The following is a 20004-nucleotide window of genomic DNA, read 5'->3' as shown; positions in this document are numbered from 1 at the left end:
TTTGTATTTATGTACATGTATGTATGTATGAAGTTGGCCTTTTAAAAGGTCAGACATTGCTAGAACTTGAATAAATGGGAGAAAAGGGGGAGGAGGAGAGTGAAATGAAGAAGTAGAAGAAGGAAGAATAAGGAAGGGGAAGGAGGAGGAGAAGAAGAAGAAGAAGAAGAAGAAGAAGAAGAAGAAGAAGAAGAAGAAGAAGGAGGAGGAGGAGGAGGAGGAGGAGGAAGAAAGTGGAGAGGTCTGAGGAGAAAATAAAAGAAACAGCAACACAAAGAGGATAAAGATGATAGAAAAAGGATGATAGAGATGATAGCAACAGAAAATGATATGGAGAAGAAGAAGATTGGACAAAGGAGGGAAGTAAAATAAGGATAATGGAGGGGATGAGGAGAGTACATTGTAAATTAATAGAATAAGAAAGTGAATATAGTTTAGAAGATGTATTTGAAACCAGACAAGTACATGTAGACTATTAAAAGAGATATAAAAAGAGGACAATTATTTTGAAGTGCAGACATTACCTAACCCGACCAGTGCGTAATGATTATGAAATACAATGGAGGGTCAGACATCTCTGAGGATATTTCTATTCCGATTCCATCTCCTCGTATTACCACCGACCATCATCGTCAAGTAAACAACTCTCTCTTGCCCACCTGCCTGTGCTTCAGGCACGTTCCTCGATAATTGAGTGCCGTGCTATTCACAGAATTTATGCCGTTTCAAACAATAACTCCATCTGGAGCAGTCTTCGATCCTTTCAGTCCTTGGGGTGCGTGTATTGAGTATACATGTTGAGCCTGCAAATGGAGGTTGACTTTTCATAATGTAATCATAATATTTGTTACAGATTGTTTTGTTTTTCATTGCCTATTTCACCATTTTTTTGTACCTTTATTTCTGACTCCTCAATGTTGCTTTCTTTCATGCATGTAATGTTTTGACTAGTGGGTTTTTACCTCTCTCTATCTCATTGATGATGATTATATTGGTGATAACTTAAAATCTTCATGATGATATTTCATTAATTTATTTTCAAAATGTTATTATGGTAATGGTGATGTTGACATATGTGATGGTGATGATGATGATAAATGATAATGATAATAGTTATTCTAATAAGGATAATAATGATGAAAATGATAATAATTGATGATGATGAGAAATGATAATAATAGTTATTCTAATAAGGATAATAATGATAATAGATGATGATAGATGATGATAGTGGTGATGATGATGATGATGATAGTGGTGATGATGATGATGATGATGGTGGTGATGTTAATAAAATAATGATAATAATAATGCTAATAAGATAATAATAATAATACAGTAATACTATTAGTCATTAAAAATGTTGATGATAATGACATATCTCTTTTGAGTAATGAAGCGATTTATAGCATCCATTTTTTTCTTTATTATATTTATTTTCACTCAGAGTAATGATCATCAGCACAGGTATGCACATGCCCAACAATCCACTGTTCCCAGGGCATGAACACACAGATGGCTACGAAGACATGTCTCTGGACCAGGACGACTACGAGGGAAAGAGTGTTCTCATCCTTGGGCGCGGTAACTCCGCCTTTGAGACCGCAGACCACATCATAGGCTCCACCAACGTAATCCACGTCATGGGCAGGTCAAGGGTCAAAATGGCATGGGAAACGCATTATGTTGGGGATCTAAGGTAGGTTGGGTTTGAAATGATTTTAACTTACGCACACATTGTAATCAATAATGCTGTTTGCATGCTATTTTGATTAGATTAAAAAAACAATGTAGCGGTATAGAAAATGATGATAATTAACACAGCATTTGCTATTCACAATGTACATTCTATTCTGAGGTGAAGAGGGATAAGATTTGTGCACTTATGTGTGAGTGCATGTGTACATGAAATTTGCAAACAATATTAAACAAAGAAGATGAAAACAGATAGGATTTTTGATACTTTTGAATGTTTCAAGCAACCCTACGACAGAAGTGCCATGACTGAATATGCTCCGGCTTTTTATAGTGGATTTCCTGATTTGCATCTCTTCACTTCAAATACTGTCAATTCTGCGATAGGTGACACAATGCAGCAAATCCTGCAAATTGATGCAACATGTGTCGATGTTTTTCATTTTTTTTCTAATTATGAATTCATTATAATCATTGTTGAGCCTTAAAGAAAATCAACTATTTTTATCATTGAATTCAAACGTTTTATCACACTTTTCTCTGAATCCATTCTTTGATTAATCTAGGGCTATCAACAATGGGTTGTTGGATACCTACATGCTAAAGTCTTTAGACGGCTTGTTAGAGGCAGACCTATCTGAGCTATCCATCCTAAAAAGAGAAGATGGCCGTCTTCAGCTTGTCCCTCTTGAACATGATGAGATGGATCTGTCATCGATAAACAGGGTCTCCATTGATAACTTTGCGTTGAGGGAGCCCTACGATAAAGTGATCCGCTGCCTTGGTTTTACGTTTGATTTCTCTATATTTAATAAGTAAGTGGATCTGTTTATTCCAGCCTGCTTGAGGATCACTTGTATTCAGTACTCCAGTATTTTTAGGAATATCACAGATATTGTTTATTTCTTGTTCTATTTCACATGGTGGAAATACAGAGATCTAGTGATTCGAACTCCAAATGATTATCTTTGATTTTGTATTGTTGACCGTACTCATTTATCATTTGGCCATCTTGACAAAAGCACAAGACTCAAAAGAAAATAGTGTCAAAACATTGAGTCAACTGCTATGTGCATTGTTAACCTAATGACATGAATCAAAATGTGGAGTGCGGCCCTCCATCATCCCTCCCCCTATACAGTAAAGGGTTAAGATTGTATAGTCTCTTGCCTTGCTAAAATGCTTGTCATTTATTATCATTAAGAGATTGAATGTTGGTTTAGATGTAGAAGTGCTTTATTTGATTTAAAAAATGAATATGTTTGGATATTAATAGCTCCTTTGGGAATAAATATTGAAAAATCACTGTCCATAGAAAATATTTTTTTAAATCCCAATTTTTTTTTTTAGTTTTGATTTTAATTGATTAACATCAGGATAGATGTAAAATGTACTATGCTAGCAATATTAATCTGTAGCATGTTTATATATGCAAAAAATCAACTGAGGTTTCATTCCAAAAGGAGCTAAATCCATAGAAATTTGAATGATAAAACTTACTTTAAAAATGAGAATAATTTCTAGATTTTTAAAGACATAATTTAGTTAATCTAAGATGATAGCACTTTATATATTTACCAAAATAAAACAACAGTGGATAAGAGAAAGTAATGAATGAAAAAAAATGGTTTCTTGAAAAAGCACTAAATATGGATTTACCACTTTTGGAATAAGACTATTCCTAAGTAGAAACAGTAATTATTATAAATGTGAGAATATGAAATCCAGCATAATAGTAGAATATGAAATCCAGCAACAAAACTCAAATAAAACAATCAAACCTCAATTTATCTCCACTGTTCTTGCCTCACTCTAGTTCTACAACACCTCAGGAAGGGACCAAAAAACGAACCAAGAAGTACCCTTATGTGAAAGCCAATTACGAGGCCTCAGGAATCAGGGGAATGTTCTTTGCAGGGACCAACACCCATTCTATTGACTTCAAGAAGTCAGCAGGAGGATTCATACATGGATTCAGATATACAAGTAATGAATTCACTTAAAGATGATTGCAAGTTTTAAGAAAGATTATAAATAATTTGAGGGAGGATTCAAGTAATGAATTCACTTAAAGATGACTGCAAGTTTTAGGAAAGATGGAAATAATTGGAGGGAGGATTCATACTAGTAGAGCGGATTAGCCGAACAATTGTGCAAATTTTGACTAAAGCATGAAACTTTCACAAGTATAAGTATATGCCCTAAGATTTATTTTAAAGATGGGAGGTAAATTTTAAAATGCCATTTTCGGCCGTTGCCATGGCAACGGATTAATTTCTCAAAAATGACATACATTCCCATGTAAATGGTAAATAAACATGATATAGATGACCAAAATGATAATTTTTAAGCTCCCAAATGAATATATATAAAATTTAGAAACATTCAAAATTAACAAGATAGTTCCAATTGGTCCGTTGCCATGGCAACGACTTGTTTTTCCCCAGAAAAATAAAAAAACTGATTAAAAAAACGTTGTAGAATAGGATTTATCTTTAAATTTCCCTAATTTTACAGTGTTGAACAATGATATTTTGGTTGCTCAATGTATAAACTACATCTCAAGCCGTTGCCATGGCAACCAAATAACATCAATTTACACAAATTAAATGGTTAACAAGACAATGGACAGGTGGAAAATACAACTGGAAATGACTTAATCTGTATGCTTAAGTTTTGACCCCCTCATTTGAACAAAAAAATACAGAAAGTGTTCTGCAGGAGTTCTTTATAAAGATAAAACATTATGTTGCCTTGGTAATGCTTGAATTAAATTTAAAAAACAAATGTTGCAAAGATCCCGTTGCCATGGCAACAGCATATTTTCCTCTAGAAAGGTAAAAATATTGATAAAAATGTAGAATACGATCATCATTCCATTTTCAATATTTTTAAGGAACTAATAAAAATATATGTTTGTGACTGCATTTATAAATATAACATCTTAAGCCATTGCCATGGCAACCAAATAACATCTAATTAAAAAAAATCAATGACAGGGATGACAGGGTTATGGATAGGTGAAAAATCCAATGAAAATAACTTTTATGCATAAGTTTTGACCTACTCAATTAATTTAGGGGAAACAGTATACAGTGAGTGTTCTTCATGAACTAATTAGAATGATAAACATTGATGTTACCTTAGTAACACTTGAATTCAACGATAAATATCAATGTTGCAAATGACCTGTTGCCATAGCAACGGCTCATTTACGCAAAAAAGTTCTAGTTTTGATTAGAAAAAGGACTTTGGACTCTGATTTTTCTTTCATTTCCCCTAATTTAATGGTAAGAATTGATATGTTTGCTGTTAACATACAAACAATATCTGAAGCCATTGTCATGGCAACCAAATTAATCTAATTTGAAAAAAAAAATAACATGGTAGACAACACAATGGACAGGTGGAAAATACAATTAGAATTGACTTAATCTGTATGCTTAACTTTTGACCCCCTCATTTGAACAAAAAGTACTTAAAATGTTCTGCAGGAGTTCTTTAAAAAGATATGAACTTATGTTGCCTTGGTAACACTTGGATTAAATTCTTTTTAAAATGTTACAAAGGGCTCGTTGCCATGGCAACAGCTTATTTCCCTCTAGAAAGGTAAAAATATTGAATTAGAATTTAGACATGTATGATCATCTTTCCATTTTCAATAATTTTAAGGTACTAATCGAGATATATATGTGACTAAATTTATAAATATAACATCTTAAGCCATTGCCATGGCAACCAGATAACATCTAATTAAAAAAAAAACATGGATGACAAGGATATGGACAGGTGAAAAATACAATGAAAATTCACTTGATGTGCATCACTGTATGCATCAGGATTGACCTCAATTAATCTAGGGGAAACAATACAATGAGTGTTCTACATGAACTATTTATCATTCTTAGAATGATAAACATTGAAGTTGCCTTGGTAATAATTGAATTCGATAAACATCAACGTTGCAAATGACCTGTTGCCATAGCAACTACTCATTTCCCCAAGAAAAGTACCAGTTTTGATCAGAAAATCTGTAGAATCTGATTTTTTCCTTTCATTTCCCCTAATTTTAGGGTAAGAATGGATATGTTTCCTGTTAACATTCAAATTATAGCTTAAGCCATTGTCATGGCAACCAAATAACATCTAATTTGAAAAAAATAACATGGTTGACATGATAATGGACAGGTGGAAAATGCAATCCATTAACTCAAGGTTTGACCCAGTCAATTAATTTTGAACAAAGATTACAGTGGTTCGCATTAGTTCATTAGAATGATAAAATTTGAGGTTGCCTTGGTAATGCTTGAATTTAATGATAAATATCACTGTTACATATAGCCCGTTGCCATGGCAATGACTCCTTTTTTCCCGAATAAAGTACCAAATTTGATCGAAAAACAGTTTAGAATCTGCATTTTGTCATAAATTTCCCCTAATTTTAGAGTGCAAAGCATTATGTTTGCTGTTGATATACAAATAACTTATGCCATTGCCATGACAACCAAATTACATCTAATTCCAGTGGCTTAATGTGGTTTCTATGCAATGGTTTTAAGGGTGAAGTAGTATATTGTGACTAGTTACAAGGACAGCCAGTGGTCTGATGTGTCCAAGACCCTGAGACAGCTTCCAAAAATGGAGTTTGAAATGGCTGTTGATATATAAATGGACATAGCTTATTTCATATCCGTCTGGGATATATGATTTGGTGTCTAGACCATGGATTCAATGGTCAAGTAATACACTATGACAAGTTACACGGACAGTCAGTTGTCCAGTATATTTAAAAAATCCAAGATGGCTTTGAAAATAGAGTCTAAAATTGTTGTTGATGCATTAAAAAAACGTAGATTGTTTAATAGCCTGGAATAAGTTTATGCCATGGTGAAATGTGTCAAACTATACATTAGGACAAGTTACAAGAACACTCAGTGGTCAAGTATGTCAAAAATCCAAGGTGGCTTCAAAAAATGGATTATAGAATAGCCCTGTTACTAAAGAATTGACATATTTCGTGTAATATCTGCCAAGGGCATATTATTTTGATATCTAAACCATGGTTTTAAAAGTCAGTAAATACATCATGACATGGAACAAGTTACAAGGACAGTGAGTAATCCAATATGTCTAAACATCTAAGATGGCTTCAAACAATCGGGGTTTAATTGGAGTCTGTTGCTTAAAAATTGACATAGTTCATTGAAAGTCAACCAAGGAAAAATGATTTTGGTGTTCAAACTTTGGTTTAAAGTTTCGAAAAATACGTTTAGACTTGTTACAATGATATCCAGTTGTCCAAATTGCCTAAAAATCCAAGAGGGTGACCAAAATGGAATCTAAAATGACTTCTATCACTCAAAAATTATCAGAGTTCATACAACCTGTGAGAAACATCTTTGGTGTCTACACTGTGGTATGAAGGGTCCACTATTACATTAGGACAAGTAACAAGGATGGTTAGTTTTCAATTTTGTCCAAAATCCAAGGTAGATTCTCACAAGTGGATATCATATCCACTTCAACGTAACAGTCGTCATTTTTTAACCCATTCATTGATGCCATCTTGGATTTTCAGGCAAAATGGACATCTATATATCATTGTAACCAGTCCCAACGTATCATTTGATCCTTGAAATTCTAATGTAGACACCAAAATAACATCCTCAGGAGTATTTTTTAATGTACTATGTCCACTTTTAAGTAACATTAAAACCCCCATTTTTCAAACAATCTTTGAATTTTTGGACACAATATTAACACCTGACTGTCCATTCAACTTGACACAATGTACAGTATTAGTTGACCCCTGAAACACTAGTGTAGACACCAAAATCATACCCCCAATGTGCATTATCAATGAATTATATGTCCATTTCGAAGTAACAACAGTCAATTTAGACCCCATTTTGGAGGCCATCTTGGATTTTTTAACATACCAGTCCATTGGTTGTCCTTGTAACTTGTTCTAATGCATTAAACCATGGTTTTATGATGATGGTTTAGACATCAAAATCATATTCCCCAGACAGATATTGAACAAACTATGTCCTAATTTATTATTTCACTTTTGAAACTATGGTTTAGACACCAAAATCATATCTCACAGGTGAATATAAAAGGAGTTATTCCACTTTTAAGTATCAGCAGCCATTTTAGAATAGTTTTTGGAAGCCATATTGGATTTTCGAATACACCTGACTGTCATTGTAACTTGTACTAATATTGTTAGACTCTTGAAACCAATGATTTACTCTTGAAACCAATGATTTAGACACCAAAATATTATCCTCCAGGCCAATATGAAATGAGCTATGTCCGCTTTAGGTATAAGCAACCATTTTAGATTCAATTTTTTGAAGCCATCTTGGATTTTTGGACATTCCAGACCGCTGGCTTTCCCTGTAACTTGGTCCAATGTACTACTTGATCCTTAAAACCAATGAATAGAAACCAAATTAAAGCCATTTTATCAAGTAATGGATGAATTGTGAATTTTTAGCCTATGGCACCCACTGAGGGCACCATCTTGGAAAACCCTTGCTTAAATTATTTTTAACCTTTCAACCAGTAAAGGTATTTTTTATTTTATTTGACGAGTCTACTTTTCATGTAAAATAACCAGTGAATAGATTACACTTGGCGTTGAATAGATTCATATGTTACTTTAAAAATTATCACAGTATTACAAAATTTTCTTCTTCAAAATCAGCAGTGCAATTTTGAGGGGGCCAGATATGACATATCAAGCAAAATTTACTTTAAAATGTTCTCACCGAGCCAGCGACAGAGCAAAAATTTCCAAATTTTTCCTTTTTGGTATATTATTCGTAAAATAATCATATTTTATCCATCTCTCTTTCACTTTCTCTGTATTCTTTCTTGATAATGATTTTTTTTTCTTTTTTGGGAGGGGGGGGGGGGGGGGAAACGGGTTGCAAATTCCCGGGAATTTTCTTGATTTTCTTATTCAGTTAATTTTATTGTATTTTCCTTCGGTCCATTATCTTGTCAGCTATGTTTTTTTGTAAATGAAATGTTATGTTATTGCCATTTCAACGCCTTAAAATGTTATTTATACATTTAACAACAAACATGTATTCTTTCTATAGGAGGGCATGTAATACAGATTTTTATAGAATACATCATGGATAAAGAGTTTGTATCACCATACGAAAAAGCAAAAAGACACATTTTCAGGGTCCATCAAAGGGAAAGTTGTTCATGTGTGACATCACACATCCTTGTAGCGTTGCCAATGGGAGGATCTCCATAGCATTAGAGATTGCAATATTCAAATGCTCATAACTTTCTTATTATTTGTCTGATTTTTCTCAAACTTTCTTTGTTCTTATTCTTTGATTTTTCTGTTTCGACACAAGCCTACTTGTTCCAAAGGTTTCATTCCCCTTTAATGACTGGTCAAACATTATGTAGCTTTTAAAAGTAAACCTTTATTTTACATCCCACCTGACCATTATCATTTCAACAGTAATCTTTTTTGGTATTTATAAATTACATCTTGATTGGTTGCCAAGGCAATGGCTGAAGATGTTATCTACATATTAACCGCAAACATATATTTTCTAACACCCTTAACTTAAGGGAAATGAAAGAAAAATCAGATTTTATCATGTTTTTATTTATCAAAGCTGCTGATACTTTTCTGGGGGAAATGAGCTGTTGCCATGGCAACAGAACATTTGAATTATTAATATTTATCATTTAATTCAAGAATTACCAAGGCAACATCAATTTATTATTCTAATGAACTCATACAGAATACTTAGTGAATTTTTTGTTTAAAATTAAATGACTAGCCAAACCTTTCGCATATTGAGTTATATTTGTATTTTCCACCTGTCCATGATCTTGTCATCCAAATTATTATTTTTTTGTGAATTAGATATTATTTGGTTGCCATGGCAATAGCTTTAGATTTTATTTAAACAATTTGCATCAAACATATCTATGTTTAACACACTAAGATTGGAGGAAATGCAAGAAAAACCAGATTCTACAGTCCTTTTTTAATAAAAACTGGTACTAAATGATCCGTTGCTATGGCAACAGGCAATTTGCAACATTGATATTTATCGTTGAATTCAAGTATTACCAAGGCAACGTCAATCTGTATCATTCCAATTAGTTCATGCAGAACACTCACTGTATTATTTCCCCTAATTTAATTGAGTAGGTCAAACCTTATGCATTTACATAAGTTAATTTTCATTGTACTTTTCACCTATCCATAACCTTGTCATCCCTGCTGTTGTTTTTTAAATTAGATGTTATCTGGTTGCCATGGCAATGGCTTAAGATGTTATATTTATAAATGTAGTCACAATCATATTTTGATTAGTTCCTTAAAAATATTGAAAATGGAATGATGATCATACATGTATTCTATATTTTTACCTTTCTAGAGGGAAATAAACTGTTGCCATGGCAACGGGATCTTTGCAACATTCGTTTTTTTTATTTAATTCAAGCATTACCAAGGCAACATAATGTTTTATCTTTATAAAGAACTCCTGCAGAACACATTCTGTATTTTTTGTTCAAATGAGGGGGTCAAAACTTAAGCATACAGATTAAGTCATTTCCAGTTGTATTTTCCACCTGTCCATTGTCTAGTTTACCATGTTATTTTTGTAAATTAGATGTTATTTGGTTGCCATGGCAATGGCTTGAGATGTAGTTTATACATTGAGCAACCAAAATATCGTTGTTTAACACTGTAAAATTAGGGGAAATTAAAGATAAATCCTATTCTACAACGTTTTTTTAATCAGTTTTTTTATTTTTCTGGGGAAAAACAAGCCGTTGCCATGGCAACGGACAAATTGGAACTATCTTGTTAATTTTGAATGTTTCTAAATTTTATATATATTCAATTGGGAACTTGAAAATTATCATTTTGGTCATCTATGTCATGTTTATTTACCATTTACATGGGAATGTATGTCATTTTTGAGAAATTAATCCGTTGCCATGGCAACGGCCGAAAATGGCATTTAAAAATTTACCTCCCACCTTTAAAATAAATCTTACGGCATATACTAATACTTGTGAAAGTTTCATGCTTTAGTCAAAATTTGCACAATTGTTGTGATTTTTGGAGCTAATCCGCTCTACTATACATGGATTGAAATATACAAGTAATGAATTCACTTGAAAGATCATTGCACATTTTAAGAAAGATTAGAAATAATTTGAGGGAGGATTCGAGTAATGAATTCACTTAAAGATGATTGCAAGTTTTAGGAAAGATGGGAATAATTGGAGGGAGGATTCATACATGGTTTCAGATATACAAGTAATGACTTCACTTAAAGATGATTTTCAAATTTGGGGTTAATTAAAAATAATTTGAGGGAGGATTCAAGTAATGAATTCACTAAAAGTTGATTGCTAGTGTTAGGAAAGACGGAAAGAATTGGAGGAAGGAAAAAACAATAAAAAACAAAAAGTAAAAGAACAAAGAAATACATAAGAAATTTAGAAAACAATAGAATACATAAGAAAATAAATGTGATGTTGAAATTTTCGAAAAATAAATGTGATCAGATGCCTATCTAGAGTATGTGAAACAAAAATTAGCATTTTAGGGGCATTATTTTATCAATTAGAGCAAACTTATGATTTTACATATAAATTAGCATAATTAATGAGCAATGAGATTTTTCGCAGAATTTGATAGTACAGTTTTGTAGATAATACCATGGGTAACACGTGTGCCAATTTTCGCCGCGATCACGCGATCGACGGCGAGATCATAAGGGGGGGCTGAATCAGCCCCCCCCCCCAGTCTTAGGTGTCGAAATAGCCCAGTCTATTTTAGGGTTAATACAATTATTATTATTATTATCACTGTTAGTTTATTTCTGATAATTGCATGTTGCAATATCAGTATGATTTTGTTCTTGATAGTGTTTCAAAGTTTGATTTTATTTTTCATTTCAATTATCCAGCACAAGCATTACATAAATTGCTTGAATGGCGATACCACAATAAACCCTGGCCATCAATTCGACTGCCGATGATGGAGCTATTAGATCGTTTAATCAGACGTCTAAACGAGGCATCCGGTCTCTATCAGATGTTTTATGTATTGGGTGATGTTGTTTTACTCCACAAGTAAGCACCAAGGAAATTTACTACTTTTTACTGAAATTCAACTTAATTCATATAATATGTCAAGCTTGTATAAAAAAATTTATGCACTGTAAAAGTCACTTTGTATAAGCATTCGGGAAATCAGGACTGTGTCATAAATGTCACAAGGCCAGTGGCTGCCAGATTTCATATATGTGGTCAGTATAGAGTACCAAAATGATGACATCACAATTTTTTTTTTTTGCATTCCAGCGTTTTTGATACCATATTTTGGAAGAGCATGATGAAAACCCCCTATAACCCAAATTTGGTGGGAATCAGTCCATAGGGGCCTTAGATATGACCTCATGAATACATAATTAGCCCTATTGAAGTCAATGTATTATTGGCCTGGTTCCTAACATTTAGAGCTAGGCCAATAATACATTGACATTGAAATAAAAAAAATCGGTATACTCTTTTTTAGTCCTTGCAAGCTTCAACAAGCTTTCCAAAATAATGCAAATGAAATTTTATTTCTTTAAAGTGAACATGGAGTTAGCTTGGTTATTACATGAAGTATTTCAAGATATTCTTTAATATATGATTTTTTTAGAGATACCATGGAGTTTGAATATCTTGAGGAATTCCCAACTCTCATGTTGCCATGGTTACAAAAAGCATCAGGTCACAACCATACAGAAGTTCTTGTGGTGATTATGGAGTATGGTAAAAACTTTTCAGGTAAGAATTCTGATGTTTCAGAAATTTCCTATTTGAAGGCAAAGTCTACCAGAATTTTTACTTAATTAATTAATTTATATGTCATGGAATTTCAAAATATTTGAACTTTTATAGATGTGGGGATTTGAATATGATATTTTGCAGATGCCTTGATGGATTTAACTTCATGTTTTGAACGCTTGGAGTAGAAAAGTGGAGTACTTGAAATTCATACTGTTTATAGAGTAGGAGGAAGTGATGATACAAGACCATAAGCATGTTGATAGAAGTGTATAGTTAGAAGTGTATAAATCAATATTTTGCATAACTCTATTTATTGGTGGTTTAACATTGAAATAATTTTTTTTGCATTTTTGTATTGACCTCCATGATATCCAAACTAAATTTACCTCGTTGGTTTGATGTAGTGGTAGCAGAACTCAATTTTCTTTTTGGTGATCCTTTTTCCTTTCATTTCGGAATATTTCCTTTGTTCTCTCTCTTTCTCATTCAATCTCACTTTCTATCCCACCTTTTCATTCCTACAGCTCTTGTGTTTTTTACCATCAGTTTCTTTGTGTCAGCTAGGCCTCTTCAGTCACGAGATGGCGCTATTTCATTATTTACCCTGGTACAGATTGGAAGACCCTGTATATTTACTGTGAATTGGCATGTCTGACTCTGTACACTGTAGAACCAACATGCTCTGGAAAAAAATATCATTACTATCAGGGGTGGATCAAGGATTTTTCTAAAGGGGGGGGGGCATATTTTCCTGAGGAAAAATTTGAGAAGCAAAAAAAATTAAGGTTTTCAACCAAAAATTAAGTTCATTTCGCGTACATTTCGTCCACAAAAAATTGACAAGAAAAAAAAAAGGTCCTCACTTTCAAAGGGGGGGGGGGGGGTACACTTGTGTTTTAACAGCATTTTTACATTACAAATTTTAATTGTGCCTCTCAAAAGGGCACAAGCCGGCTATGCCCCCCTGTGGATCCGCCAGTGATTACTAAGCTAATGTATGCATAATAAAGGATTTAGAATGATTTCTTTTCAATCTCTTTTCCCCTTCAGGTGCAGGGAAGGATGTCTTTAGATCAAACCGGGCAGTTGGAGAGCCCGAAGATGGCCATCTATCCAACTTCCTTCATCCTGTTATCTACCATTACAAGAGAATCCCAACCCTAGAGGAGATGAACAATCGCTCCAAATGGGAGACCATCCCCAAACCAGATTCCATCCATCATTTTGTTGAGGATTTCTTGACCGACTGGTCAGCGCCCAACAGGTACAACTCTTAGCATGCCAGAAAATTGCAACGTTGTATATTTATTATGTAGCAAGTGTTAAAGAAGGATGATGATCTTCACACTCCTAACCTGCTAAAATTGAGGACTTTTAAGCCTTTCTTCTATGTACTGCATGGACTGCACTTAAACATACAGTGATAAAACTGGCTAAAAAATTATTTGTGGTTGTTAAGACCAAATGAAGTTCATGTGATGACCTTGTCTGTTCGTTTTGCTTGCTATCCTCAGCCACATCCTGGTGTTCCGTAGGTTCCTGGAGAAGGTACTTGGGAAGGACATGCGCTACTTCTTTGACCACCAGTGTCTCCAGTTATCCCTGACCCATGCCCAGCTACCCCTCTCTTGCCAGCACTACTGGGCCAACGGTCAGGGGTTACCGGCCACTCAGGCCATGATGGACAGCACAGCTCACATGACATGGTTCTGAGGGTCACAATTGCCACTTCCTTTGCAGTACTCCAGTTTAGAAGCCTTAGGAACATGATTAACTCCTGTTTTCAGAAACATTTGTGCTATTTTTAGGTGTCAAAATGGTTTGCTTTGCATTTGGTCTAACATGTCTTAGTTCTTCAAATACATCAAGTTACCACTGTTTTTTTTTTTTTTTTTTTTTGGGGGGGGTTTTGTAAATCTTTATTTTATTAACATCTTGCTTTGTTACATCATCTTGCTATGGTACATCTTGCTATGGTTTTAACAGGGTTCTTTGTCCCGTTCTGTGCTAAAGTTTGGTTTTGTTTATTCTTGTGTGAAATGACTTTCACAGACAATAATTGTTGAGATATTAATCCCTTTTCTTCTCAAGATCTGATATTAAATGCTTTTGCAATGATCTGGTTGTTCAAAATTCCTTTAGTTCATTCTATATGCTAAGTATGTTTGTGTTGTTTTGTATAGATCTGTAGTATGGAATATATTTATCTGACATCTTGACTGAACAATATATTATAAACAGGGTTTTAGATATACATAGATATATTACATAGGTTATGTAGATTTGATTCAGTGATAGGTCAATACGGCAACAAATGATCATAGCGACACAAATCGCGATTGTTATATTTGACATCACCTCAGTGAATGTAACTGTGTTGTATTTTAAACGGCGGCGGTATATTCACCGAGTTGATTTCACTTGGTGCTTAAAGGCTGTGTAATTAAGTATTTTGATTGATGTACACCCTAATGTGAGTGCGTAGAATGAATGAAGCGCAGGGTCGCTGTGTTTTTCTAGAATGACGTAGATGGATCAGAGCAGCAGCAAGCATTGCACGTGTACCCTAAAGACAATGCACACTCTGATGGTAAATTTACATAGACTATATAACATATATTGTAACATTTCAACTACCTTCGAAGCTATATTATCCCCTTGGGAGAATATTTCCCTCCGTGATTTGTGCTTCAGGCAAAATATAATCCCTTGGGGCAAAATATAACTCTTTTATGGAAATAAAATGTTATATTCAACCACCAGGTAGGCAATATCTGTATAATATTTCATTCTGTGCATCACTTTGAATGTGAACATAGTTGAGAGAAATAAAATTAATGATGTCAGATAGTTGGCGCTATATAAATTCCTATTATTATTATTTTACATTTTTAATGTATGTAGCATGCAGGTCTTGCTTGATAGGTAACATGTGGAAAAACTTAAGTGCTTTTTCTAGAATTGCCTTTTTCAAAGTCTTATAACATTCAAGTAAAATCATGCCAATTCACATGTGCCAAATTTCTTAAAAAGTTTATATGACAATGAATATATCATTATTACATTTGATGGATGAATATTCTGGAATTTGGTGACTTCTACAACTATCTTAATCATCTCAGAGCCCAGTCCTTTTGACACATTTTTTGAGTATGAGAATTATTTTTTTGTTAAGACTAGACCAAATGTGTATGCCCATCATTTATCCCTATATCTATACAACTATATGTAGTCTAGTTCCCATGAAACTATTGAGTTCTTTTCATTTATCCAACTTTGTGTGCAATTCTTTAGTATTTATTATTTGTACATAATAGATGTCTTATTTTAATGACGGCACACAGGTTTATTTTTCTGTTAGTATGTTAACATTCTCGTATAGCAGATAAAAGGAAGCAGTATTATACCCAGCTCCTTATCTGTGATGACAATAAAAAGGTTCATTCTGTAAAGTGATAATGGTAACTGCGCCATTATGACTGCTGCCATGGAAACCTTGATTTGAGTTTGAGTTTTGAGTGTGAAGCTTTTTTTCCATGGTAATTGCCAAAATTGTAAGGTTTCCATAATTTAAGTCCTGAGGGGGGGGGGGGGGGTGGGCGTCCAAAAGAATATTGAATTACAGTTTTTTACAGGATAATGTAAAATATCAATGTATCCCCCAAATTCTTCATTTCTTACACTCATCTGGAGATTTTAGTCAATATTGATTTTTTGATTAATATTCTTTTGAGAAATCGTAAAATGTCAGATATCTCTTTTTGTGTTCTTTGATTTTCTCTTTTTTTTTCTTCAATGATAATGATAGCCTATTGCATAAATAAATTATGACTTTTATTTTTATGCTGAAAATCGTGCTAATTAGTAAGTTGTTGGGGCCTTTTGGATTTCCATTCAAGTTATCATATTTTACACTCTCAAATTATTCACTATTTTTCCTTTTGAATTAGAAATAAATGTGAAATAAATTGTGACATGAATATTAAATCTACTTAAATACCTGTGGTTACTACACTTACCAATGAAACCATGTTATGTTGTCTTTAGTTGATAATGAAGTGCATTTAAACAAGGTTTGGAGGGAAATAGAAATTGTTTTATAGATACATGTGAAATTTTTGTTTATATTAGATATTAGATTTTGTGATTGTTTACCTCGCAATTGTTTATGATTTGCATAATTTGAGAATGCTTTCAGTTTATAGTAAAGTGAGTCTTATTTTGTTCTGTATATCGTTGCCCCTTGCAGTTTCTTCCCACTCTTCCCCCTCCCTCCCTCTCCCCCTACCTCCCTCTCTCGGCCCCCTCCCTCTCCCCTCCCTCTCCCCCTTTTCTTCATAATTTTTGTTTTACAAAATATGAATTTCATTTGATATTTATTCTGATTCCTTCAATTACACAAATATTTATGGAGCAGTAAAATATACTAAAGAACAATATATATGAACACTATTTACATATACAATATATATGTATACAGTACATATATATATATATATATATATATATATATATATATATATAATCTTGGATTAATTGAAAAATGAATATTTTAGGATGAAGGATGGATTTTACAGAGTTAAAAGGTCACAAGTCTGAAAAGAATATTGCCTGGAGACTTTTATTTTTGTAATGTGATTTTCTCATTTACTTTTGGTGCTTGTGTAGTCTTTATTATGTCATTATGTTGATATGTTATTAAGCCTTGAATACCCTTCTAGCAAAGGAGGGGGTCCCGGCGAAAAGCCGGGAAAACATTGCTCGCCCCAAATCTTTAAGGTTGTTTGGAGCTTAAGGAATATTTAATTATGTTATTCATGGTTGGACAATCACTTTAAATGATGTGGATGAAGTTTGTCATATCAGACAAAATTATTAGTATATAATAAAAGAAAATACTGAAAATATGCTTGCCTTATAACTCCTTGAAAACATAAATTCACAATTAATAATGCATTAGAATATGAACAAAAATGATAGCATTGTATATGTGATGTAGATTTTCGGAAAAAATTATTTCTTATTACATAATATTGGTATGCAGTAATTATCTCAATATGATCCACAACTCATTCAACTAAATAAGCATTAAGTGTATTTACAAACTGACCATTGTAATAATCTTTTTTACTTATTGTATTTAAGTTCAAAGTCATTTTATCCGTTTTTTTCTCATGTTTCAGTATGTAATTACATGTATATAATATGATTTTTGTTTCATGTTCATTGTTAGACTAAAGTTTAAAAAAAAGATTAATGAAACAAAGACATAAAAATGCATGGCTTTGTAAAAAGTCTCTATTTTGCGTATGGTATTTGCCATCAAGTTAGTCAGATTTAATGTCAGTATTTCCTTTGCAATGTTTAATTCTCGGTGATACTATTTTGATTTACTCTTTGTCCATTCTTAATAGAAGCAAAACATTTTATGATTTTCTTGTGACAATCTTTTACCCTGATTCTTCCATTGTCGTCTCAAAGCCACCCCCTGGTCACAGCAAATGATGATTGAAATTAATCATCCCCATAAATAATGATCAATGATATATCATTTGATAATTCACAGTTTTATAGGTTAATTGAAGTAAGTTAGAAGTATAAGACTGAAAGAGTCAAGTTCTGATATGCCACTTAGGAAACTGAACCAAATAAGAATACAAAAAAGTACCCCCAATATCAGAGTTGCCATATATGGAAAACCTATCTCAATATTTGGAATGTAGATTCATAAAGTATGGGACGTTGAACAATCTTGACTTTTTGTCTGCATAGTCTGGCCAAGTAAATCGATACAGAACATTTCACATTCTGTAGCAGTATAACTAAGGTCTTACTTAGATGTTCTGGTTTTATTTCCAGTCATGATTCATGAGAACACAGCAACAGACGTTTCACTTTTATTTCCCTGTAAATGGTATTTTTTTAATTATTGCATAGTTTATGTATCTTTATAGTATTTAATTTATGCATGTTTTAAATCAGTACTATGCACACTCACTTTTCATTCCAGTTACCTAAAATGATGAAACCTGAGGAGCGTTTCGTGAAAAGACTTGTCGGACAATTTATCCGACAGTTACCATAGGAACAGTGCCTCTCAGCCAATCAACATCAGGAAAAGATATCAGATCTCACAACTTGTCAGGATGAAAATGTTGATGAAATGCTCCCCAGGGGCCCGTTTCATAAAGGACGTACAATTGTTGTAACTTTGCCAATAGGGCAACTACCATGGTATCAGGGCTCATTAGCCAATCAGAATCAAGGTTACCATGGTAGTTGCCATAATGGCAAAGTTACAACACTTGCAAGTTCTTTGTACTACTAGCCCCTGGTTTAACACATTGATATGATAAATGATATATGCCACGTTTCCCAATTCTGCTTTGTTTTATTTATCTTATTTTCAGATATTGCGGGATGGAGTTGTCACTCATTTTCTTTGGAATACTTTTTTTTAATAGGATATGCGAAACCAAAGCAAAAAATAAATATTTCTGCTTATTTCAAATCATATTAGTAGTTTGAATCTTGACTATTGGTTGGGGTTATTGTGTTTGAATTGTAACAAGCGTCAACTTTTTATTATTTTCTTAGGCGCAGTTTGAAAATACTTGCTTTATAGTATCTAATAAAACCACTCGGTCTTACTACATTTTGAAGTGCCACTATAGGTCGAGAGCCAGCTACTGCTTCGATATAACGTGGCCTTCGCCCACGTACTGGATCCGTTTTGTTCAACCATACTTGTCATTCTTTTTTTGTTAGTTATTCTTTGATTAACACGGCTTCTTGTATTTTGGGGTGATATTGTTTGGTTTAGAATTGTTTGTCCCATCTGATATTAAATTGGAAATTATATTGTGCAGAAATGATATGTAATTTTTCTGAAGATTTTGTTTGTGTGTGTGTGTGGGTGTGTGTGTGATATCCTTAGACCTTATTCCCGTCTTCCTCGCTCTGAAAAAAAAGAATAAGAGAGTATTGAATAAAATATATATATTGAAATCTTGAATCTTTGGTTGAAGTGTGAGTGTGAGTTAGTGTAAAAAAATTGATAAAATTGTTCAATGATTTAATTCAAAGTGTAACCATGATATCTGCTATATTAAATGAACAAAATATTTTAACCAAAATCAATCTCGTACGTACACTATATAAAGACAACTCTACTCAACCCGTGGCTGTAATAAACGACATTGTAATAAAACAAAAACAAATTGAGGGAGGCAGACATATAGGGTGAAATATCTTAAACGAAAATTTGACCTTTTTATGACAAAAGAAAACAAATTTTGTGATAAATTTTCACATTTAAAATATTCAGAAATTTCACCCTCTTCTATTCCTCTTTCTTATACGATATTTTTTTTCGGGGAAAGTGTGTTCCAAGCCCCCCCCCCCCCCCCCCGCCCATTTGTATATACGCCAGTGACTCATACTGGAAATATGCAAGTCATCGGA

General features: G+C 33.3%; 1 protein-coding gene and 1 long non-coding RNA gene across 2 annotated transcripts in view; both read left to right on the top strand.

Moving 5' to 3' along the window:
* LOC129269479 (FAD-dependent oxidoreductase domain-containing protein 2-like) overlaps positions 1–16769 on the top strand; it is a 22133-nt gene extending 5364 nt beyond the window's left edge. Inside the window, exons 3-9 of the mRNA XM_054906983.2 lie at positions 1448–1699; positions 2262–2510; positions 3512–3681; positions 11670–11835; positions 12410–12537; positions 13591–13804; positions 14055–16769. Of these exons, the coding sequence (XP_054762958.2) occupies positions 1448–1699; positions 2262–2510; positions 3512–3681; positions 11670–11835; positions 12410–12537; positions 13591–13804; positions 14055–14253 (1378 nt within the window). The 3' untranslated portion in view covers positions 14254–16769. The remainder of the gene's footprint in view (positions 1–1447; positions 1700–2261; positions 2511–3511; positions 3682–11669; positions 11836–12409; positions 12538–13590; positions 13805–14054) is intronic.
* A 300-nt stretch (positions 16770–17069) lies between these two features.
* LOC135155738 (uncharacterized) lies at positions 17070–19415 on the top strand. Its single transcript, XR_010294918.1, has 2 exons — positions 17070–18734; positions 18837–19415. It is a non-coding gene; the product is annotated as an uncharacterized LOC135155738 (long non-coding RNA).
* The last annotated feature ends 589 nt before the right edge of the window (positions 19416–20004 follow it).

Source organism: Lytechinus pictus, chromosome 10 (assembly GCF_037042905.1).
Source record: "Lytechinus pictus isolate F3 Inbred chromosome 10, Lp3.0, whole genome shotgun sequence".
In the NCBI taxonomy this organism is placed as follows: Eukaryota; Metazoa; Echinodermata; class Echinoidea; order Temnopleuroida; family Toxopneustidae; genus Lytechinus; species Lytechinus pictus.
The sequence above is the reverse complement of the archived record's forward strand: the minus strand, read 5'-3'. Positions and strand labels throughout refer to the sequence as shown.